The 24,665-nt window shown below is 41.3% G+C and overlaps 1 protein-coding gene across 1 annotated transcript; it reads right to left on the reverse strand.

The window, feature by feature from the left end:
- Positions 1–1,283: 1,283 nt before the first annotated feature.
- LOC125244583 (E3 ubiquitin/ISG15 ligase TRIM25-like) lies at positions 1,284–24,526 on the reverse strand. The gene is made up of 6 exons (XM_048154680.1): positions 23,864–24,526; positions 21,495–21,590; positions 21,174–21,407; positions 10,600–10,759; positions 10,423–10,470; positions 1,284–1,849 (listed from the first exon to the last, which is right to left on the reverse strand). The coding sequence occupies exons 1-6, from the start codon at positions 24,434–24,436 to the stop codon at positions 1,290–1,292; spliced, it is 1,671 nt and encodes a 556-aa protein (XP_048010637.1). The 5' UTR covers positions 24,437–24,526; the 3' UTR covers positions 1,284–1,289.
- Between the last annotated feature and the right edge of the window lie 139 nt (positions 24,527–24,665).

Below are 24,665 nucleotides of genomic sequence, written 5' to 3' on the forward strand. Positions count from 1 at the left end.
TCCATTTACTTTACACAAAAACAGTGTCAGGAATAATACAAGATTGCAGTTCTTACACACTTGATTAAGTTATTTTCCCTCCAACACAAAGCCTTAAAATACCCTCAGTAAAACAGTGATGGTACAAATTAGTCCAATTTAGTGAAGACATTACCTTGACTTGATGAGTATCTATCAAGGTTGTTTCCTAGCTGTTGCCGATACCTTATTTTACAGATGGAAAAGTCATGAGAAACAACAGTGGTCAAATATTCTGTCAGAATTAAATACATGATCATTGTGTTAAAATGTGCACAGTCTAAAATAAATACAATACATACAAAAATACACAAAAATGTACACTCATTGATGTGTTTATTCTTGACATGAGTTTTTAATGATTTATGGTTAGTTTAATGAAGACAAATAGGTTAACCATGGAAAACCAAATCTATATTTATTGCATTAATATTACATCAATCAAAATACAAAGCTGTCACAAACTATGTATAATGTATAATCACAATCTAAAGTCACTATGACTGTTATCTATTTCTAAAGTAAGCTACACTACAGGATAAATGTATGTGACAAAGTTGTTTCTGCTCCAGCTCTCTGACAATACTACAAGTGTGTTTATTCCAGACTGCTTCACAACAACATCCCATAAAATCCTGAAACTGTGATATTCCTCTGATCTCCTATTCATGAAGACAAACATGCCGCATTCTGTGAAAACCACAATCAGAAGATTAAACTACAGTAACAAGGAAATAATAAGTAGCATAAAATATAAAAACACGAAATGACATGAATAATAATAATAAAATGAATAAATGATAAAATGTGTAAATTAAAAACATACATGACTGATGATGATAAATGATTATACTTAATATAAAATCAAAGAAAATAAAGCACAACACAGATGTATGGTTGAAGTAACACACACAGGTTTTTGATCCTCAGATCCTTCATTTACAGGAATTGATCAATAAACTGTGTGATTGATTCATTCTCTTCAATCTGTCTTAATTCAATGGACTTTGACATTCTGTTCCTGTATTTCTTTCTTTAAACAAATCTGCAAATTCACTCTCCGTTTGTCTTTTGTGAAATCATCTTTGAATGTGTTAAATTCAGTTTTGAAAGTCTTGGATTTGCTGGTATCATCCAGACATCCTTCAAGGTTTTGGAATGACATGGGGGTGAGTAATTAATGACAGGATTTCCATTTTGGGGTGAAGAGAATCTCTCTAGAATCTGTTCTGATTCATCAACACAGTTTCACTGATGATCCTTTACAAACCCTAAACCCAGGATAGAGCGGTTGAGTGAATGTGGTCTGGACTGTGTGGATGAGGCTCATTGTGTCTCCAGAGACGCTGTAGAAGGACAGAGTTCCTGCACTCTGATCCACATACACTCCTACTTCTCCTGCTGATGATGGACTCTAAATCATAATCATCATCATCGTCATCATCATCATACACTCCTGTTCTACTGCTGATGGGCTCTACAGGGAGTTCAGTCTCTATGTTATTGTGTCTGAATGTGTATCTGTCAGTAGAGCAGATCAAACTCCAGGACTGATCATTAGATCCAAACATACACTCTTTACCCTTTCCCTTCCTGCTGATGCTCTTATATGACACTGATATAGACACAGTATTCCCCTTCCACTCAATATCCCAGTAACAGCGTCGATCACTCACTCTCTCTCTACACAACACCTGACGATAATAATCAAATCTGTATGGATGATCAGGATACGACTGATCTCTGCTAGCTACTTTAATCACTGTGTTCCCCTCAGACAGACGGAGCCATTTATGTGCTGTGTTCAGATCCAGAGTGAACTGATGGGAATCTGATGGAAACAAAACACATCAGGAATTATCAATCTGATCTATTAATGTACACCATAAAAATTTTTTTTGCTGCTTCATTCCCTTGGAATTATAAGGTTCTATCTCACATATTTGTCAAAATTTAGTTATTCACATATTCATATTCTGTGACAATTTATTTAAAGTATATGATGTATCTTTTTTTAAGTTGTGTACATTTTGGTACTTTTTTTTTAGAAAACAAAAAGGTTCTAACGACAAAGTCACACTCTAACTTGGTTCTATAAGGTTCTATCTGCGTGAGCCAATCAGCACACACGAGGACCAATCAGGACCAGTGTTCTTTGTCATGTCGGCGCGATAGTGGAAGTGAGCCCAGAAAAACGCTAAATCGGTGAAGAAAAGACTAAATAATTTCACACAACGTAATGTTTATTAGAAACCCAATGATCAACTATTTTATTTATGATCTTGTCAATGACAGCAGCCCAAATTCCAGGTAATTACAGTCTTTTTGTGTGTTTTGATGTATGTTCCTGAGGAGTTATTTTCAGTTAGACACCACGCTAACGTTAGCCAGCAGCGCTATTAAAAGGATAGGTCTGGGTTTTGTAGTCTCTATGCTTATTTCCAGTCACGTCATTATCATACGAGGGAAAGTTATGTGTATATTAGGTTATGTTTTAATCTTGATCCATTCTGTGTACTTGAATTGACCTGTATAGCTATAAAGCTCTATGCTATGGCATACTGGGTTAAAATGTATACTAGATTAAGTGAGAAATGGTAAATTTTACATTGTTGGTAAAAACTGAGTTGTTGTATAGTTGAAGTAATTTAAATATTTTAAATGTGAAATATTTTTAATTAGATATAATCAGTGAAACATTTTTCAATGTTTATTAAACTTTGTTAAACACCTTTGCTGAAGCATTGTCTGTTTTCTTGCAATTTTTTAGTCTTAAAATGTCTTAAATTTTACAATATTAAGCTTTAAAGGTATTTAAAGATGTATTACAGAAGCTGCTTTCTGTCCAAACAATAGGAAACTTAAACTTAAATGTTTCCTGCCATAATGGGTTAATAATGTGGCGTTGAGATCGCGACTCTCCTTCTTTAACACGGAGGTACGAGTCCCTTCTGCTGCTACCCAGTCACCTGTGGCTGTAAAGGCCGCCGGTCTGGTTAGCACTCTGGGAGATCTGAGGGTTACAGTGGGAGCTTCTTCGTCGATCCCGCCCCCATGAACCTCCCACTCCTCTGCAACGCCATGTGCCATCGAGTTGCAGGCTGCTGCCGAGGGACCCTCTACGGAGGTTTCCTGGGTCACTTTTGGCACTCCTGAGGAGGATCAGATGTCAATCACTGCATCAGGGAGTGGGCTTTTGGACTCTGAGGATGAGGACGCCGAGCTTCCGCCCTCTGGCGTGGTTGCTCAGGTGGAGTCGGACTCAGAGTTGACGGCCATGCTTGCCCGGGCCGCTGCGGGAATCGGGCTCAAGTGGAACCCTCCACCGTGTCCCGAGCACTCGCGGTTGGATGATTGGTTTCTGGGTTTCGGAGCCTGGTGTTCAGCCATGTACCGCCCCAGTGCCTTTCTTGCCGGAGGTGCATGAGGAGGTTCAGAGGACGTGGATGGCACCTTATACTGCCAGAAATCGTTCTTCTGCCTCCTCCACTCTCACTATCCTCGATGGTGGGGCTGCCAAGGGTTATGTGGACATTCCACAGGTGGAACGTGCGATTGCGGTGCACTTGTGCCTACAGTCTGCGGCCACCTGGCGGAATCGTCTGCGCCTCCCGTCCATCTAGCAGGTCCATCAGGCGAAAGTTCTCAAGGAGCTGCACGAGGGTAGTTCTGAGCCAGGGCTCTGGCAAGAACTGTGCACGGCGACTGACCTCGCCCTCTGGGCGACGAAAGTCACGGTGTGGACCCTGAGTCAGACGATGTCCACCCTGGTGATCAAGGAACGACCTCTGTGGTTGGACCTGGCCGAAATGAAGGACGCCGACAAGGCAAAGACTTCCCCCGGGAGAGGGCCAGGTGGAGAATCCTGTGTTTCCTTTTATTTCTGTACCCACCTTTTCAATAAAAGAGCAGTTTCCAAAATCTCTGGGTCATACAAAAATCTCTGGGTCATACAAGGTCTGTGCTGACAGTGGGCGACCCACCGCTTCCTCACTCTCTGCCACACGTTCTTTCACCATGGGCAGGGCTTTGGCACCCCGGGGATGCACAGCCTCCCCACGCCACCCTGCCCCGTCCCTCACGGGACACTCAGAGCCACGTGAGTGCACCCCACTCACGGCCTCGACTTCGGGATGCACTGCCTCCCGAGTTGGGCCACAGTGCTCCACGCTGTCCCCCTGTGGGTACTTCTGCTGCCCAGATGGTTCCACTCGTACAGTGCTTGGGGGCGTGGCTACGCCTTCCCAACCTATCCCGTTGGCTCATTCGGACAGTCAGACTCTGCTACACGATTCAGTTTGCCAGGCGTCCCCCCAGGTTCAGCGGCGTCCTGTTCACCTTGGTGACAGGTCCAAACGCCCCCCTGCGGGCGGAGATTGCGGTCCTTTTGGTGAAGGACACAATAGAGCCTGCCCCTCCAGCCGAGATGAAGTCAGGGTTTTACAGCCCGTACTTCATAGTACCCAAGAAAGGCGGGGGGGTTACAGCCAATCTTGGATTTGCGTGTCTTGAATCGGGCCCTTCACAAGTTCCCGGTCAAGATGCTCATGCTGAAACGCATCCTCACGTGCGTTCGTGCCCAGGATTGGTTCGCAGCGATCGACCAGAAGGACACGTACTTTCATGTCTCGATCCTCCCTTGACACAGACCGTTTCTACGCTTTGCGTTCGAGGGTCGAGCATATCAGTACAAGGTCCTACCCTTCGGTCTGTCCCTATCACCTTGAGTCTTTTCCAAAGTCGCAGAGGGGGCCCTTGCCCCACTCAGGGAAGTGGCCGTTCGCATACTCAACTACCTTGACGACTGGCTCATTCTGGCCCAGTCGTGAGAGCAGTTGTGCGAATACAGGGACTTGGTGCTCAGTCACCTCAGCCAGTTAGGGCTTCATGTCAACTGGGAAAAGCGCAAGCTCTCCCCTGTGCAGAGCATCTCTTTTCTTGGTGTGGAGCTGGACTTGGTCAACATGAGAGCACGTCCCACCAACGAGCTTGCACAGTCAGTGCTGACCTGCCTGAACTCGTTCTTGCAGAAAACAGCGGTTCCACTGAAACAATTTCAGAAGCTCCTGGGGCATATGGCATCCGCAGCCACGGTCACACTGCTCAAATTGCTTCATATGAGACCGTTTCAGCACTGGCTTCACAGCCAAGTCCCGAGGTGGGCATGGCGCCATGGCTCACTCCGTTTGGTCATCACAAAGAATTGTCGCCGTACATTCAGCCAGTGGTCTGACCTTGCTTTTCTACGGGCCGGAGTGCCCCCAGTACAAGTGTCCAGGCATGTTGTTGTCACAACAGATGCTTCCACCACCAGCTGGGGTGCCATATGCAGTGGCCAGTCGCCGTTGGCCTCCTGGACAGGACCCAAATGCCACTGGCACATCAACTGCCTCGAGTTGCTAGCAGTACTCCTTGCCCTGTGCCGGTTTCGACCGTTGCTGCACGACAAGCATGTACTGGTCCGGACGGACAACACATCGACCGTAGCGTACATCAATCACCAGGGTGGTCTACGCTCCCATTGCATGTCGCAACTCCCCCGCCATCTCCTCCTTTGGAGTCAGCGCCGACTCAGGTCGCTGCGTGTTATTTATATCCCGGGCGAGCTCAATCATGCGGCCGACGCGCTCTCACGACAGCTCACGCTCCCGGGAGAATGGAGACTCCACCCCCAGGTGGTCCAGCTGATCTGGAGCCGATTCGGGGAAGCACAGATAGACCTGTTTGCCTCCCAGGAATCCGCTCACTGCCAGTTGTTTTACTCCCTGACCGAGGGAACCCTCAGCACGGATGCACGGGCACACAGCTGGCCCCGGGGCCTGCGCAAGTATGCGTTTCCCCCAGTGAGCCTTCCTGTACAGACACTGTGCAAGGTCAGGGAGGATGAGGAGCAGGTCTTGTTAGTTGTGCCATACTGGCCCAACCGGACCTGGTTCCCAGAACTCATGCTCCTCATGACAGCCCATCCCTGGCGTATCCCCCTGAGGAAGGACCTCCTTTCTCAGGGGCAGGGAACCATATGGCACCCACGTCCCGACCTCCCGCCAGGAAGACCCCTGGAAATGCCCGGTCAGTGCCGTGCTTTCCTTCCTTCAAGATGGTTTGGAGCGTGGAGTTTTGGCTGTTACAAGCGGAGGCTGTTCCCCTCCACCTTGAAGGTCTATGTGGCCCACATTACGATGTGGTCGTTGGCAGGTCGCTAGGAAAGCACGACCTGATCATCAGGTTCCTCAAAGGCACCAGGAGGTTAAACCCTCCTAGGCCTCGCCTCGTTCCCTCTTGGGACCTCTCTGTCGCTCTGACGGGCCTACAGAGAGCTCCCTTTGAGCCCCTTGATTAAGCTCGAGCTGAAACATCTGTCATTGAAGACAGTGCTCCTGACTGCGCTTGCCTCCTTCAAGAGGGTTGGGGACCTGCAAGCATTTTCGGTCAGCGAATCGTGCCTGGAATTCGGGCCAGCCTACTCTCATGTTATCCTGACACCACAGCTTGGATATGTGCCCAAAGATGGGCTGGGTTACACCGAACACATTCGCGAGATATTATGATTCCCCTCGGTAATCTCATAAGTGTTTGTCCACGGTACGGTTTCCCTGACGGTAACGGTACGGTTTCCTCTCAGTCCATATGTGTCTTCCACATGTTACCTCCCTTCGGGCAGGGTGTGGTCTCCGTAGCTTTCCCATCCTCGGGGAACGCTTTCCTGGCATTTTGGTCATGGCTGAAAAACGTGGGAATCGAGTCCCGAAGCACTCTTCTCCGGGGGTAAGGAACAGCAGCTTCGACCATCTCCAGAGTAATGCCCTGTCCTCTACATCCCACTGGTATGGAAGACACCCTGGGCTTACTCTAGGCACTGGAGGGTTACGGGTCTGGGCTAGCACCTGCATTTGGGCATGCCACGGCTTGCCAGCATCTGCTTCCCTAACACTCGTAACGTGGCTCAGTTGCTATGGCGTTTTCCATTGGAGCCCATTATGTCAGTATCGACGTAACGTCAAATCTCCGTTCCACCCTTCAGTAACCTAGACGTTCTTTCGGCATCCTTCCTCCTCCCCTTCTCCTCCTTTTGTACTATTTTTTTTTTTTTTTTTTTGCCTGTTATAGGGGGGCAATCGGAGCTCGAGTAGGCTATCCTTTCCAAGCCTTGGCTTATGAATGAATGGAGTATGGGGCACATCATTTGAGACCTTCTGATTTCTAACTATCACTGACTATCACTTAGCAAGTTGCAGTTTTCATGACCATAAAAAAAATTACACTTTTTGTTATGAGCAAGCAGAGCGCGGCCTACTAAAAGGTAATGAAAACCCTGCATCCTTTGTCTAGGATCAGAACTAACAAGTTTCTGTCCGTGAGACTATGTTCTGGCCGGCGTAAGTTCTCTGCGCAACATCAGGTCCCTAATGAACAAATAATTAAAAGAATGGGATACCCAGAATAATCAAATATCTAAATGAATACATATCCAAAAGTTATTATTAATTTCTAATTAGAAACACAATCTAAATATAATAACCATTTTAAATTGGAGTCAGATTAAGTGCGCAGCTAAAGTAGAAATTTAACTCAATTCTAAAAATGTAGTGAACTTCAGAGGAGCGCTATAAAGACATACACGCATTCGCCCATGCTGTTGATTCTGTTGTTGGGCCGACAGGTGATGATCCCTACACTACTTGTATTAAATTATAATTTATGTGCTATCTGCTCTCACAACTACCACTAGCCTACCTATTTGGCACACTTATTAGCCAACTTATTTAGCTGACCAACTCTAAATATCTGTGTGCCGGAGCTCTATGACACATTGAAGAGGGCAGAGAGAATGCATAAGGTATTGTAGTGAAGTGTAGAGCAGAATCAATTAAAGGGTAGACTATGAAATAACACTTGAACAATAGAGCCAGAGATGAAGAGTATTTTTATATTTATTGCCATCTATCACCGTCAGAAATTAATTAAGCCAAATACCTAGATTTTTTTCTAATCTTATGCATCACGTGCTGCAGAGGTGGCATAGAAACAGCATCTGAAGTTGCCTTTAGATGTATTTACACAATTTAATGCTGCTCAAAGAGGTCAGTAAATGCATTTACACAGCAAATGAAAATGCATAATGGAATGAGATTTATTTCATGTTTTAAACATAATGTTTTAAATACAGAAATATAAAATAAATTACAAGATGAAATGAATATGAAATATCACCAGTAGGTGGCAGCAAGTCACATGTTAATGAATGAGTCATTTTATTCAATTGATTCACTCAAAACACTGATTCTGTTTATCTGTGACTTTGCTTTAGAAGTTTAGCTGGCAGAACTGTGTGACATCAATTAGGTTAATACTCAGTGTTAATGAAATAAACTCAGTGTATTGCTCAAAACAACAGTCAGGACTGCTGCTCTGCACTTCACTACAATGTAATCTAACATTCTTTCTGCACTGTTCAGTGCATCATGCAGTTTTGACACACAGATTTCAAAAGTTGGTCAGCTAAATAAAATAGATGGTGTGCCAAATAGGTAGGCTAGGAGTAGTTGTGACAGCAGGTGTAACGTGAATTAATAATTAATATGATAAAATAATTTCAGGACACACAAATGTATGTATATGCAGAAAAAATTGTCTAACCATTCATTAGACTGGTTGTTTGATGAGAAAGATGAAATGTCCTTGCAGTGGACGAGTTAAGAATCCGCACAACTGTAGCAGATGACTACTATTATTCTGTTGCGCGGAACTGAGAAAGAACTGATGAGAGCAGCTTGATCTTCATTGTAAATACATTCTTTTCGTGCTGTCTTAGTGCTTTGGCACATAGATTTTGAGAGTTGGTCAGCTAAACACTACGTGTTCTGTGCTACGTCTGAATTGATTGCTAGGGGTAGTTGTGAGAGCAGATGCCACGTAAATTTATATTTAATACGATAAATGTATCCTCGTTTTTATTCTAAAACTGTTTTAATACATTTTATATCAATTTTAATTCTCTACTTTTATTTCTATTTCTATGAACTGATTGCACTGCAATTTATATCATTAAATTCTTATGTATTTGTTTCCTTTCTATGTAAAGCACTTTGAATTACCTTTGTGTATGAAATGTGCTATATAAATAAACTTGCCTTGCCTAAATAAAACAGCGGTGTGCCAAACAGATGCCACGTAAATTAATACTTAATATGATAAATTAGTATTTCACTGCACAATATTTATTTGTACACAGAAGAAAGCTCTGTCTAGCACAGCTTGATCTTTTGTTGACCAATCAGCGGAAAGGGGTGTTTTTATTCCCACACATGTAGAGATCGAATATTCAAGCTGTTTATCCATTTTGGTTTTATTGTTTTTCCATTTGGAAGATTCTTCATTTTTCCATTTCAAAGAAAAGAACAAGAAAACAAATTTTCCGAAGGTACACGGACCTTGATAGCCTGACTACGTCAGACTTCCTACTTCCGCTCAATTTCATTTCGCTTCTGTACTCAGTCTGATACAGCGTCAGAGCTTTGTGTTTGCCACCGGTCTGGAAACAGCCGGGCCAATCAACGAACAGAGGGCGGGCTGAGAGCCGTGACATAGATGCTAAGCGCCGAGTTTTACATTGTAGGTTAGAGAAATCGAAAACCGAAACGACCGCGGAAATGGGAAACGAGACACGGGATGCAAACTTCGGGATGCATTAACTTCGCATAATCTGCAAAAGTCGTTTACAGCCATGTTCACTCCGGTATTTCGCTCACATCATCATGTGTTTACAACAGGTTTACAGTGGAAGTTCAATCATAGATTTGAGTTCGATGCATGATGTCTGTGCTTCGATGCGGCTGTACAGGCGGATAACATACGTCATAACTAAACGTATCTGATTGGCTTACGGGTAACCAATGATTTTAAACTTCAGACAAGCGTCCCCTAGCGAGAGAGAAAACACTTCTCTATTATGCCATTCCAGACTCTGTCTACGAAGCAAAGTGAAGTAGCAGAGTCTGGTATTACCAGGCTAGGACCTTGAAGGCATTTACTGTACATTCAGTTTACCATTAATTATTGGCTTATTTCTGTTATTTATTCTTCAAATGTTTGATAAGTTGTAAATAATGCTAATAAGCTCTTAATATATCTTCAGTTCATTATTAACTGTGGCTGTGTTAATGCTTAACTACTGCATAATTATGGACCCTTAATTGTTTCTCAGCATTATAATTTTTTTCAGTGTAGCTGAATTATGAATGTGCCTGATCTTTTAATGTGGCTGAACTCTTCATGTTCAATATATCAACAGTGTCTCAGACATAATCAGCTATAAAACTCTTCTGTCATGTTTTCTTTTTCCTTCTGCAGGAAGAACATGAACACACTCAGTGAGTTTTTCTGCTTGTTTTCTTAGTGACTTACATTGTAGGAAGTCGTTCCTGGTCCTGGGATCAACGTTGGAGAAATTGACTGTGGAAATCAACATACATGAAGAGTGTGATTATCATGTCAAGAGAAAATTATCCCTGCATCCGTTCCTAAGACATTTCTAACATGATGATCTACATGATATAAGATGATGAATCTCCAGGACTTTACCTCTGTCAAAGATCTTCTTCAGCTCCTCTTTGCAGAAATCCTCCAGTTTGTCTCTCAGCTGACGGACAGATTCTCTCACGCCATCAAAAGAAGAGAGAGAACTGAAGGTATTGTCATTTACGTCTGTAGATCCAGGAGGAGCTGAGAGAGACTGGAAACTCTACAGAAAACAGAAATCAAAGCTCATCACCTCCACACTTCAGCCAATATCCTGCGCTACTGTCAGATTTGAGCAGCTCCTGTTGATCTTTAGTAACTCTCCTCAATCCAGCACTTCTCATATTCATTGTATGACATTGGAGCTACACATTCTAGCATTTGCCGTTTACATTATATGTGAACTTTCTTGGAAATCATTTGGATGATAAAGCATCTGCCAATACACTGATGCTCCAGAAGGAAACACGATGCATTAAGAGCCGGGGGGTGAAAACTTTTGAACAGTATGATGTCCAAATTTTTCTTATTTTGTATAAATATCTTTTTTTTTTTTTTTTTTTTTTTTTTTTTTAATACTGTCCTTTGGGAACCAACAGAAGATACTTCCATGTTTTCCAGAAGAAAAATTAAGAACAATTTACCTTGTTATTCAAATTCAAAATTTAAAAAGTTTTCACCCCCCGGCTCTTAATGCATTGTGTTTCCTTCTGGAGCATCAGTAAATGTTTGAAACTTTTTTAATAGTTATGTTTGAGTCCCTCAGTTGTCCTCAGTGTAAAAAGATGGATCTCAAAATCATACAGCCACTGCTGGAAAGGGTTCAAATATGCAGAAGATGCTGGAAAACCAAAGAATGTGCAAGATTTTTTTGAAGAACACTGGCCGTTTAACTGATCAGGACAAACACACAGTATTAAGAATCAAGGGTACATAAACTTTTGAACAGGTCATTTTTATAAATTCACATATTTTCTTGTCTTGTGGACTATATGTAAACATCTTTTATGTAAAATATCTTATTCAGGACAGTAATAAATAAAAGATAACATGCATTTTGTATGATCTCTTTTATTTTGTTAAAATGATTCACATTTTCACAAATTCTGCAAGAGGATCTCAAACTTTCAAGCAGTATTGTATACTGTACATATATAGAAAATGTTTTTTCCCTGACTTTTTATTTTTTTTGCATGTTTGTCACACTGTAATGTTTCAGATCATCAAACAAATTGTTGTAATTCAACCACAATGGCAGGTTTTCGAGCATGAACCGCCTTTTTAAGGTTATGCCACAGCATCTCAATAGGATTGAGGTCAGGACTTTGACTAGGCCACTCCAAAGTCTTCATTTTGTTTTTCTTGAGTCATTCAGAGGTGGACTTGCTGGTGTGTTTTGGATCATTGTCCTGCTGCAGAAACCAAGTTCACTTCAGCTTGAGGTCACGAACAGATGGCCGGACATTGTCCTTCAGGATTTTTTGGTAGACAGCAGAATTCATGGTTTCATTTATCACAGCAAGTCTTCCAGGTCCTGAAGCAGCAAAACAACCCCAGACCATCACACTACCACCACCATATTTTACTGTTGGTATAATGTTCTTTTTCTGAAATGCTGTGTTACTTTTACGCCAGACGTAATGGGACACACACCTTCCAAAAAGTCAAGTCACCCTTATTTATATAGCGCTTTTTACAATGCAGATTGTGTCAAAGCAGCTTTACATTGATAATTGGTATATAATTTTCCTTTTAAAGAATAGTGTCAATGCAGGCAGATCAAAAGCACTGTTGAATAGATGTCAAGAATACTGTTGAATATCAAATGTCAAGTCAAATTAAATTAAATTAGGGCTGCACGATTAATCGTATTTTAATCACGATAACGATATTTGCTTCTCCCGATTGATTTTAAATAATCGTCACGATATTGGCCCACTCTATGAAAATGAACATAATTTGGAAATATTGGAAGTAATATTAGGAGTTTCGCTGTTTTATCTTTTGAAGTTCCTAAAGGATTCACCAGTTTTCATAATGTTGATCAGCTAGAAATGATTGTTCTTTGCTTTACAAATTTGCCGGGCAATTTGAATCTGGTTTGTCTTATTGCAAACGAATTTTGTTGCTTTAAAATCTAATGTGAATACATATTACAAAGCGCTCACCAAAACCATGTTTTGTATTGATTTACCATCTAACCAAGTTATCATAGTTGGTTAAATTAAGTCGTTGTGCCACCTACAGGCCTTTTGGGTGAATTGTAGGTTGGTAAAGAACTTGCAAAATAGCCATAATTACATTACTCTTTTTGATAGAATAAACGTAATTAATAATCGTGATTATAATTTTGAGGAAACTGTGGCACTGGCTGTCGTGTCGATGAGGCCTTCACAATGGATGATCTAGTCGACTCGATCTCTGCTGATACTTCAGGGCTGCGTTGTGGTCGTATCAAGGCGCCGGTCCTCGGTCTCATCTGGATACGGCCCGAATCCGGTTGACTACGGTAAACCTCGGGATAAACAGAAAGACTAATATTAGCGTAGATGCCATTCTTTTTCTGATGTAACGAGTACATCTGGTGTTATAGGAAGTGTTCCCGGTTCCGGCTGAAATAATTTATGCAGCCTAATAATCCTTTAACGGATTTGAAAATATAAATTTATAATGTGTTATGTGTATGCCAGGTTAAAGAGATGCGTTTTTAGTCTAGATTTAAACTGACAGAGTGTGTCTGCATCCCGAACAATGCTAGGAAGATTGTTCCACAGTTTAAGTGCCAAATAGGAGAAGGATCTACCACCTGCGGTTGATTTTGATATTCTAGGTATTATCAGCTGGCCTGAATTCTGAGATCGCAATAAACGTGAAGGACTATAATGCATTAAGAGCTCGCTTAGGTACTGGGGGGCTAAACCATTTAGTGCTTTGTAAGTAATTAACAAGATTTTAAAATCTATACGATGTTTAACAGGAAGCCAATGCAGTGATGACAGAACTGGGCTAATATGGTCATACTTCCTAGTTCTAGTAAGAACTCTAGCTGCTGCATTTTGTACGAACTGTAGTTTATTTATCAAGCGAGCGGAACAACCACCCAGTAGAGCGTTACAGTAATCTAACCTCAAGGTCATGAATGCATGAACTAACTGTTCTGCATTCTTCATTGAGAGCATATGCCGTAGTTTAGATATATTTTTAAGATGGAAGAATGCGTTTTTACAGATGCTACTAACATGGCCTTCAAATGAAAGATTGGTATCAAAGAGCACACCCAGGTTCCTAGCTGACGACGAAGACTTAACAGAGCAGCCATCAAGTGTTAGACAATATTCTAGGTTATTACGTGAAGAAGTTTTCGGTCCAAAAATTAGAATCTCTGTTTTTTCTGAATTTAGTAGTAGGAAATTACTGGTCATCCAGTTTTTTATATCAGCTATACATTCTGTTAATTTTGTGAATTGGTAAGTTTCGTCAGGGCGTGAAGAAATATAGAGCTGAGTATCATCAGCGTAACAGTGAAAACTAACGCCATGCTTCCTAATGATATCTCCCAAGGGTAGCATGTACAGAGTGAAAAGCAACGGTCCTAGTACTGAGCCTTGCGGTACTCCATATTGAACTTGTGATCGATATGACATCTCATCATTTACTACTACAAACTGATAACGGTCAGATAAGTATGATTTGAACCATGCCAATGCAATTCCACTAATGCCAACATAGTTTTCAAGTCTATTTAAGAGAATATTGTGATCAATAGTGTCAAATGCAGCACTAAGATCCAGTAACACTAATAGAGAGATACAACCACGATCTGATGATAAGACCAAATCATTAGTAACTCTGACGAGAGCAGTCTCAGTACTATGGTACGGTCTAAATCCTGACTGGAAATCCTCACAGATATTATTTCTTTCTAAAAAGGAACATAGTTGCGATGAAACTGCCTTTTCTAGTATTTTTGACAGAAAAGTAAGATTTGAGATTGGCCTATAATTGACTAATTCTTTAGGATCTAGTTGTGGTTTTTTAATAATAGGTTTAATAATAGCCAGCTTAAAAGTTTTTGGTACGTATCCTAATGACAAAGATGAATTAACAATATTAAGAAGGGGATCTATGACTTCTGGAAGCATCTCTTTCAATAGCTTAGTTGGTATAGGGTCTAACATACATGTTGTTGATTTTGATGATTTAACAAGTTTAGACAATTCTTCCTCTCCTAAAGCAGTAAATGAAATGAATTTTTCCTCAGGGACACTACAATGCAATGTCTGACACGATACTGTAGTAGACGGTTGCATGGTTATAATTTTCTCTCTAATATTATCAATCTTGCAAGTAAAGAAGTTCATAAAGTCATTACTGCTGTGCTCTTTGGAAACATCAGAAGTTGAAGCTTTATTTCTTGTTAATTTAGCCACTGTATCAAATAAATACCTAGGGTTGTGTTTATTTTCTTCTAAGAGTTTTGAAAAATAGGCAGATCTAGCAGTTTTTAAGGCCTTTCTGTACTCAATCATTTTCTCTCTCCACGAAATGCGAAATACTTCTAGTTTTGTTTTCTTCCAGCTACGCTCTATTTTTCTGGCTGCAGTTTTTAGGGCCTGAGTGTGCTCACTGTACCATGGCATTGGATTAAATTCCTTAATCTTTTTTAAACGCAAAGGAGCAACTGAATCTTATGTGCTGGAAAAGACAGAGGCAATAGTTTCTGTTGCAACATCAAGGTCTTCTAAGCTGTCTGGTATGCTAAGGCGATGAAACTGATCAGGAAGATTATTTATAAAGCGATCTTTAGTGGTAGAAGTGATGGTTCTACCATATTTATGGCGGGGAGGCAGTTTAGCCGCTTTCACCAAATGTAATATACATGAGACTAGATAATGATCTGAGATGTCGTCACTCTGCTGCAGAATTTCAACGGCATCAATATCGATTCCATGTGACAGTATTAGATCTAGGGTATGATTACGACAATGAGTGGGTCCTGACACGTGTTGTCTAACACCAATAGAGTTTAGAATGTCTGTAAATGCCAATCCTAATGAGTGTTTTTTATTATCTACATGGATATTAAAATCACCAACAACAAGGACTTTATCTGCAGCTAGTGTTAACTCTGATAGAAAATCAGCAAATTCTTTAATAAAGTCTGTATGGTGTCCTGGTGGCCTGTATACAGTAGCCAGCACAAATGTCAACTTACATAATGTTACGTAAAGCACCATCACTTCGAAGGAATTATATTTGAAAGACTTTTGTCTAATACTGTAAATATTACTATAAATTACAGCAACACCTCCCCCTTTGCCTTTCTGTCGAGGATTGTGTCGATAATCATAACCTTGAGGGCTGGACTCATTTAAAGTAGTGTAATCGTCCGGTTTTAGCCAGGTTTCTGTCAAACACAGCACATCTAGATTATTGTCTGTGATAATATCATTTACAATAAGTGCTTTTGGAGAAAGTGATCTAATATTTAACAATTCAAGCTTTATCATTTGTTTATCATTATTATCTCGATTTTTTATTTGTTGAACATCAATTAAATTTTTTCCATTAAATGGGTTTGGAAGTTTTTTGTTTTTATTAATTCGGGGTACAGACACAGTCTCTATGTGATAATATCTAGGTGTAAGAGTTTCTATGTGTTGGGATTTATCTGACTTCTGTAACGTGAGGCAGCTAGCAGACGGTCGGTTTAGCCAGTCTGTCTGCTTCCTGACCTGGGCCGTAGTTTGTCATGTTTCAGCTCTAAGACTATGTGCCATATTACTAGAGAGAAGAGCAGCACCATCCCGGGAAGGACGAATACCATCTCTTTTCAACAGGTCAGGTCTGCCCCAAAAACTTTTCCAATTATCTATGAAACCTATATTATTCTGCGGACACCACTTAAGACAGCCAGCCATTGAGTGATGATAATCTACTAACTATCTCATCACTCCGACGAACAGGAAGGGGACCAGAGCAAATTACTTCTCCTGACATTGTACTTGCGAGTTCACACACCTCTTTAATGTTAATTTTAGTGATCTCCGACTGGCGAAGTCGAACATCATTTGTGCCGACGTGAATAATAATTTTAGAGTATTTACGATTAGCATTAGCCAGCACTTTTAAATTTGCTTTGATGTCAGGTGCTCTGGCTCCCGGCAAACATGTGACTATGATGGCTGGTGTCTCTATTTTCACATTCCGTGTAATAGAATCGCCAATTACTAGGGCACTTTCAACAGGATTCTCAGTGGGTGCGTCACTGAGTGGGGAGAACCTGTTTGATGTTCTTAATGGAACGGAAGAGTGGTGTTTTCCGCGACTAGGCCGCCTCACCGTTACCCAAGTGCCCTGCTGCGCGGGCTCTACAGCCGGAACCGAACAATGTACAGAGTTCACTAAGCTAGTCGCATCCAAAACAGTATCTGAAGCCCCTGTATTCTTACTATCCTCGATTAAAGTTTGGATGCGTGTCTCTAATTCTGAGATTCTCTCTGTCAGCCTGACTATTTCCCTACATTTATGACATGTAAATCCCTCGTCGCTGACAGAGAGGGCTATGCTAAACATGTGACAGATGGAACACGATATAACACTGGGAAAGGATGACATAACTCACCGTGTTTGTAGACTGATCCGAGTTGCCACAGCTGTTTGATGAACGCGTTGGAAGAGGAGCGCGAGACTGATGACAAGTTAAACAAGCTAGCGAGATGCAAACGCGTTGTATCAGCGATTTAGATTCAAAGATTACAAGCTGGCGATGTCAGATTAATGTGGTGGGCAATAGTATATATATAAAGTAATGATAATATAAGCAACAAAAAGTACGAGATTCAATAAAATTAAGAGAAAACAAAGCTATACGGAGATACAAAACACTGAGCAGCGAGGCAGAGAGGCAGGCAGGAGCAATCGAGCAATTGAGCAGCAGCTTCAACTTTTGTCTCGTCAGTCCACAGAGTATTTTCCCAAAAGTCTTGGGGATCATCAAGATGTTTTCTGGCAAAACTGAGACGAGCCTTTATGTTCTTTTTGCTCAGCAGCGGTTTTCGTCTTGGACTCTGCCATGCAAGCCATTTTTGTACAGTCTCTTTCTTATGGTGGAGTCATGAACACTGACCTTAACTGAGGCAAGTAAGGCCAGCAGGTCTTCAGATGTTGTTGTGGGGTCTTTTGTGACCTCTTGGATGAGTTGTCGCTGCACTCTTGGGGTAATTTTGGTCAGCCGGCCACTCCTGGGAAGGTCCACCACTGTTCCATGTTTTCGCCATTTGTGGATAATGGCTCTCACTGTGGTTCGCTGGAGTCCCAAAGCTTTAGAAGTGACTTTATAACCTTTTCCAGAGTGATAGATCTCAATTACTTTCTCATTTGTTCCTGAATTTCTTTGGATCTCAACATGATGTGTAGCTTTTGAGGATCTTTTGGTCTACTTCACTTTGTCAGGCAGGTCCTATTTAAGAGATTTCTTGATTGCGAACAGGTGTGGCAGTAATCAGGCCTGGGTGTGGCTAGAGAAACTGAACTCAGGTGCGATAAACCACAGTTATGTTTTAATAGCTGGGGGCAAGCACTTTTTCACACAGGGCCATGTGGGTTTGGATTTTGTTTTCCCTTCATAATAAAAACCTTCATTTAAAAACTGCATGTTGTGTTTACTTGTGTTATCTTTGATTCATATTTAAATTTGTTTGATGATCTGAAACATTAAAGTGTGACAAAAGTGCAAAAATAAATAAATAAACGGAAAATTATTTTTTATAATTAATTAATTAAATTATATATATATATATATATATATATATATATATATATATATATATATAATTTTCCATTTGATCTCATTATCTCTTTACCCAATTACCATTTTGTATTATCTAATAGACTACTTAATTAATTAATAAATTTACGAGCAGAAAGATGCATTCGGCACATGTGCACTATGTAATGGACTTTTCAAGCACCCAAGTCACTCGCAGATGCGCTGTTGTGCGGTCACAAAAATGGACGGGGTGTGCAAACGTCCATGGACCCTCCTGATGGCGAAAATTACACAGAAAAAAACCCAAACGGACAAAGTATACTTTGGGCTTAAGTCAAGCCACCACAGATGAGATCCAAGTTCACATGAATGGCCTGATCAGGGCACAAGCAAGAAAACTCACTGTTCAGAGAGTCAAAACTAGTCAAATAAACATTGGCAACCTCTTTAAGTTTTTCTTCACTGTGCTGATGAATATCGCATTGTGAGAAAGAAAATTTTCTTGCTCGCTTTGCTTGCGCTGACTGAAAATATACATAAAAAACACCAGGAGACAGGAGAGACGCTCAGACATTGCAGCAGTCTATTGAACATTGAACGGGCCATGCATGTGGATTTGGATATGGCACACCATTTAGTCCTTTGCCCCGCAATAATTTCATAGCACATCACCGCATAACTGACACGCTGCAAGGATAATAAAGATTAGTTAGAAAACAATGTCAAAAACATCTTGTTTAACACAAAATACATCTCGATTCACAAATATTCTCATTTGTTCACTATGGCCCACAAGAGAAATATTAAAAAAAAAAAATTAGATTCATCTCTCATCTTCTCTAAGAGAATATGCACCGTTAATGCAGTGCCAGATGGCAGACGATTGGTCAGTTTTTACTTTTTAGTTTCTGTAGTGAGAAGTTGACTGGTGTTTGATACTTCTGCACCAGCATTTACTCTCATGAAAACTTTGCACATTGCTTGTGATATCCACTGGCTCGCCTTCATGGATTAAAATGGAAATATTTTTAATATTGCAACGTGCCATTTTTTTTCCATCACCAGTTGCACGCAAAATGATGGACAATGATACACATTTCGTGCACATCATTTTATGTGTAAATTATTAAATAAATGAATAAATAAACAAGTAACAAGAAAACTTAACTTAAACTTGCGTTCTTAAAATTTCTGTGAATAATTTGCTGATGCAGGTAAAAAAGTATTTTTAATAACTTAAAAATGACTTGTAATTGAACATGATTATAAAGTTGTGCCCATTATCCTAATAAAATGCATCAGTCATCATCTCAGCTGTATTGCGTAAATTGAAATGATAGAATTTTAGTGCAAGCACAGTGTGGTCAAAAAAGAAGAGGAGATGAGGATATAAATGAGGATGGTGAAACATGGATGGAAGCTGAATGAAGCCAGTGGAAAGGGAGGAGCTGAGGAGCTGGATGGAACTTGCAAGGACGATGGGGCTTTGGATGACCTCCATGGTTGGAATGCAGGAGCTTGGAGGTTGGACAAGACCAGCGAAAACAAAGGAGCCAGGAGGCTGGGCAGGACCAGCAGAGGAAGGAGGAGCAGGGAACTATTCAGAACCAGAAAGTCTAGTAGGCCTTATGGGACCAGTGGAGAAGAAGAGAGTTCAAGGTTGGGAGAATAGGCAGGAGTCCATTCCAGTATATATAGGTCAATGAGTGCTAGCTCCGGGACCACCGTATTTGGGATCCTCCTCCTCTTCACCAACTGTGAAGAGGGTAACACAGCTGGAGAGCACAGACTCCACATACTCACAGAATGCCCCTTGAGGGCCATCCACAGGCAGGCACACCTCTGTCTGCTCTTTGAGGCCGGCGTGATATAAGGTGCACAGGAGTCATCTTGGTCGAGCACCATGTGATCTAGAAGGAGATACTCATGGGTGTGATCCTCATGCAAACAATTATGAAAATGCAAATCCATTTGATCAGATTTGAAGATCACTTGAAGTAAGTTTGGTGAACATTACTCAAAATCAGTACCATCAAGGTTTCACCATGGTGTAAGAAACCAGAAGGGAAAATTTGGTTAAAATGTTTTTAAATGTTCTGGAAGTTTTGAACTGTTCGTGGCACTAGTGGAGTTTGGCAGCTAAATATATATCCCAGAAGAGCTCAGAACATTTTTCCTAAGAGATTTTCGGAGCTGAAATGCATTTTTAAGTGCAGACCTGCCAACCTTGGAAAAAAATCTGTCAGTCACATCACACATCACAGCACTTTCATATTCACTAAGCCATATAGTGATTTCAATTTTATTTAGATTTGTTGTTCAACATTACTTGATCATTTTATACCCGTTTACCTTAAGGAGTTAGAAGTACCGTGACTACTATACTGTCCTCGCTTGAGAATTCAGTCACTGAGACGGCGGAGTGGAAGGAGGGAGATCGAGCAGGATTTTGTGTAGCTGTCGATCTGCAGCCTCTTTTTAATGATAGGCCATATGCATTTGTCAATCATCCCCTCTTGCTATTTGGGGAAATGAACCCAGTGCTAAGATTGGTCGAACTTTTTTCTTTTGCTTGATTTGAGTACTACGTGTGCACAGAGCCAGATTTTTGCGTATTTTAGAGTGACAAATCGTACCAGCGTACTTTGAGGTCAAAATGCATACCCGCTACGCAAAATGCGTACATGTTGGCAGGTCTGTAAGTGTCGTCTATTTAAAAAAAATACGATCAGATGAAGATCTAACTTATAATTATATAACACAACACAGAATTCCTGACAACGGCTCATTCTGCTCTCATGAAATGTTTCTCTGTGAGTCTCTTGCTCAAGTCCACTTTGATCCTGTTCTTCTGGATCTCTGTTACCTGCAGGAAATGGATGTGATCCTGTGTGTGTGAAAGCTGCTCCAGCTCAGCGTCTCTCCTCCTCAGATCATTGATCTCCTGCTCCAGTCGCTCCAGTCGACCTTCAGCTCGACTCAATGCAGTCATTTCCTGATCTCTCATCCGCTGTGTGGCCTCAGAGCAGCTTCTCTCAATGGAGCGGATGAGATCAGTGAAGATCTTCTCACTGTCCTCCACTGCTGTCTGTGCAGAGCTCTGTTAGGACACACAAAAAAAATCACACACTGGCTTCAGTGAGTCCTGACTGAGACTTCTCAAACTTCTCTTCTTCTCCAGACTCACCTTATGAGACTTCACAGCCTCTCTCAGCAGCTGAAGATCTTTCTCTCTCTGCTGGATCCTCTGCTGGAATGACCTCTGCACCTCCTTCAGCTGCTTCTGGAGCACAAACCAATAATAGAGATGTCACATTATACTATTGTCACTATATCTGTCAGAGTTCCGTCACTTCTTGGTTTTGTGACAGAGCCCTGACACTTCTGTATTATCTTGTCTTTGTGTGAGCGTGCGATCACTTGTCTGTGTGCCCCCTAGTGAAAAATAAATATACTAAAATGTATTTGAAATACATTTATTTTATGCTAAGTATACTACAATTGCATTTACACATTTATGTACTTAATATAAATACCCTGCAATTGTACCTTTATTATACTAAATTGGTATACTTACAGTCTGTCTGTTAAACTGGAGCAAGTATTTTTGTGTTGAGGTCCAACTAAAGATATACTTAAGTATATTTGATTGTGCTATAGTGGAACTATTGCAAGTATACTTTAGGTACACTTTATATATCTTGAAATCAAATTACACAGGGATTATACTATCCTTACTAATAGTGATATTAAACGCATTTTATGCTTAATATTAAGAAATATGAATTGTGCAATAAAGAAGAACTCCAAATAAACTTGAATTAAAATATTTATGCCAGTATATATAGTAATCAACATTTGAAGTGGATCAAAACCAAAAATCAAAGTTGTCCTTAAACCTTCTCAGGACAACTTTGATTAACTTTTTTGATCCACTTCAAATGTTGACTACTGTATATTAATGGGTGTGTAGTTAGTATGAAATTTATGTAGGCCTTTTTTAAATATATTTTGGTAGGGTTTTTACTTGAGCAGACTCTGCATCCATTGCACCTAACTCAGAAACTCTTAAGAAAATCCAGAGTTACCTAAACTCATAATTATGAGTTGTGCTGATGTTGTTGCATGTGCCCTGGGTCCATATTTTCATCATATGGACTCTATTTCCCACAATTCCCCATCTAAGAACCAATCATGCACTCACACCTGTTTCCCATCAGTGACTCTTTATAAGCTGCACTCACACACACACCTGAGTATTGTTTCTACCTTTGAATTTTACATTCTCTCTGTGTTCCTTGTCCTTGCCTAGGCTTGCCTGTGTTTTGACTCTGGACTGTTTCCTTGTCTGATGAACGTTTGCTGCCTGTCTTGACCTTTGCCTGTATTTGGATTACTCTTTTGCCTTGCCTTCCTGTATCTGTTTGCTGGTGTTTGACCCTCTGCCTGTACGACTACGTTCATTCGGTTTATTAAAGCATCATCACATTTCAGAAGATCTTTTAGAGCCTCATGTCTCAGCAGATCTTCCAGAGCCCTCAGCCGAGATGGCTGCCACGCCTGAGCCCTCAGCCGAGATGGCTGCCACGCCTGAGCCCACTTCTCTGCATGAGTCCAGTCCAGTGTCTGTCCCAGTCCTAGAATCCAGCCTTGTGGTCAGCCCTGAGTTTCCTGTCTGCCTTGACATGACCACAGAGGTTGTACCAGAACTGTCTGTTCACCGCAACATGACCAGAGAGGACATGCCAGTCAGAGCTCTGGAGGGCTTTTCTGAGCTCCCCGCCTGTACTGTCATGGCCCTAAGGACCAATGCTAACCTCTCTGTGTTTCATGTTTCACTTTCTCCTGTTCAGCCATGTGGGTTCCCAGTGTTACCTGATCTGCTGTTGTGGTCATGAGCTCTGACGTGGGGGTCTTCAAGCCCACCTGAACTGCTTTGGTGGTCGTCTGCTCCGCCGTGGAGGTCTTCAAGCCCCTTGCCTGTGTTTTGACTCTGGACTGTTTCCTTGTTTGATGAACGTTTGTTGCCTGTCTTGACCTTTGCCTGTATTTGGATTACTCTTTTGCCTTGCCTTACTGTAACTGTTTGCTGGTGTTTGACCCTCTGCCTGTACGACTATGCTCATTCTGTTTATTAAAGCCTGTTGGATCTCCAACTCTGTTGTCCCGCTCCCTACGTTACAGATGTTAATGTGCATTTTATCTCATAAATGCTTACTTCCTGAAATGATTTGAAAACACAGTAACTGACGCTAAACCTTGACCCTCATTGGCCTGTCCCAACATCCTACCATTGGTTGAACCAGAAGTTGACACATATAGACTGCAATGACTGATGTATGTTTTGAACACGCCATAAAGCTAGTGCCATCACACTTACCACCAATCGGTTTAGCTGTTCTTTTGCTCAACCGAACTCTGGAGTGCACACTATTGGGAATCTGTGTTGCAGTTATGACACATTTGTCAGAAGGAAACTGGGTCTAGAAACTCATTGCAGCTAAAGACACAAGTCTCACCTTGTATTTCACATCTGAGAATGCTTATAGTTCATACCTGTTTCTCTGTCCTCTGTGCTGCAGCTGATACAGTGTCGTGGTTTTTATGTTCATCCATCGTACAAAGCAGGCATATACACTTCTGATCAGTCCGGCAGAAAACCTCAAGGAGTTTATCATGTGTTTGACAGATCATCTCCTGCAGTCTTCCAGTGGCATCAGTCAGATTGTGCCTCTTTCTTTTAAAGAAACTCTCATGTTCTTCAAGGTGATTCAGACAGTAAGAGTTCAGACACTCCAAACAGGACTTTACAGCTTTGTGTTTTCTTCCAGTACAGACGTCACACTGCACATCTCCAGCTCCAGCATAACAGTCAGCAGGAAGTTTTCTCTTCTTCAGTTTCTCCACCACTTCAGCCAGCATGGTGTTTTCAGCTAAAGCAGGTCTTGAACTGAAGGTCTGTCTGCACTGAGGGCAGCTGTAGACTCTCATCTGATCCTCCTGATCCCAGCAGCCTGTAATACAGCTCTTACAGAAACTGTGTCCACAGGGAATGGTCACTGGATCCTTCAGGAGATCCAGACACACTGAACACCTGAACTCATCCTGAGAAATTCCGACTTCTGCCATTTTACTGCATAAATACAGAGATACAAACACACAACAGCTCAACTGAACTTCAGTTTCAGTTTCTCTGAACTGAAGAGTTTCCTGTTTCCTGGTACTGCGTTCGTGTCACGTGTGAAAAATGTGTCGGCAAATCTGTAAAGCAGTCCGGTCCCACTTTATATTAGGTGGCCTTAACTACTGTGTACTTACATCAAAAAAAAAAATAAATAAATAAAAAAAAATAAAGTAC

The sequence above is a fragment of the Megalobrama amblycephala genome, linkage group LG14 (assembly GCF_018812025.1).
Source record: "Megalobrama amblycephala isolate DHTTF-2021 linkage group LG14, ASM1881202v1, whole genome shotgun sequence".
Taxonomy (NCBI): domain Eukaryota; kingdom Metazoa; phylum Chordata; class Actinopteri; order Cypriniformes; family Xenocyprididae; genus Megalobrama; species Megalobrama amblycephala.

What these genes read in the sequence shown, in the direction of transcription:
- LOC125244583 (XM_048154680.1), bottom strand. Translation starts at nt 24,436, where the DNA reads ATGGCAGAAGTCGGAATTTCTCAGGATGAGTTCAGGTGTTCAGTGTGT. An exon ending in AGGCTGTGAAGTCTCATAAG is followed by an intron (nt 21,408 to 21,494) that starts GTGAGTCTGGAG and finishes GTGTCCTAACAG; the next exon opens with AGCTCTGCACAGACAGCAGT. An exon ending in ATCACATCCATTTCCTGCAG is followed by an intron (nt 10,760 to 21,173) that starts GTAACAGAGATC and finishes TGTTTTCTGTAG; the next exon opens with AGTTTCCAGTCTCTCTCAGC.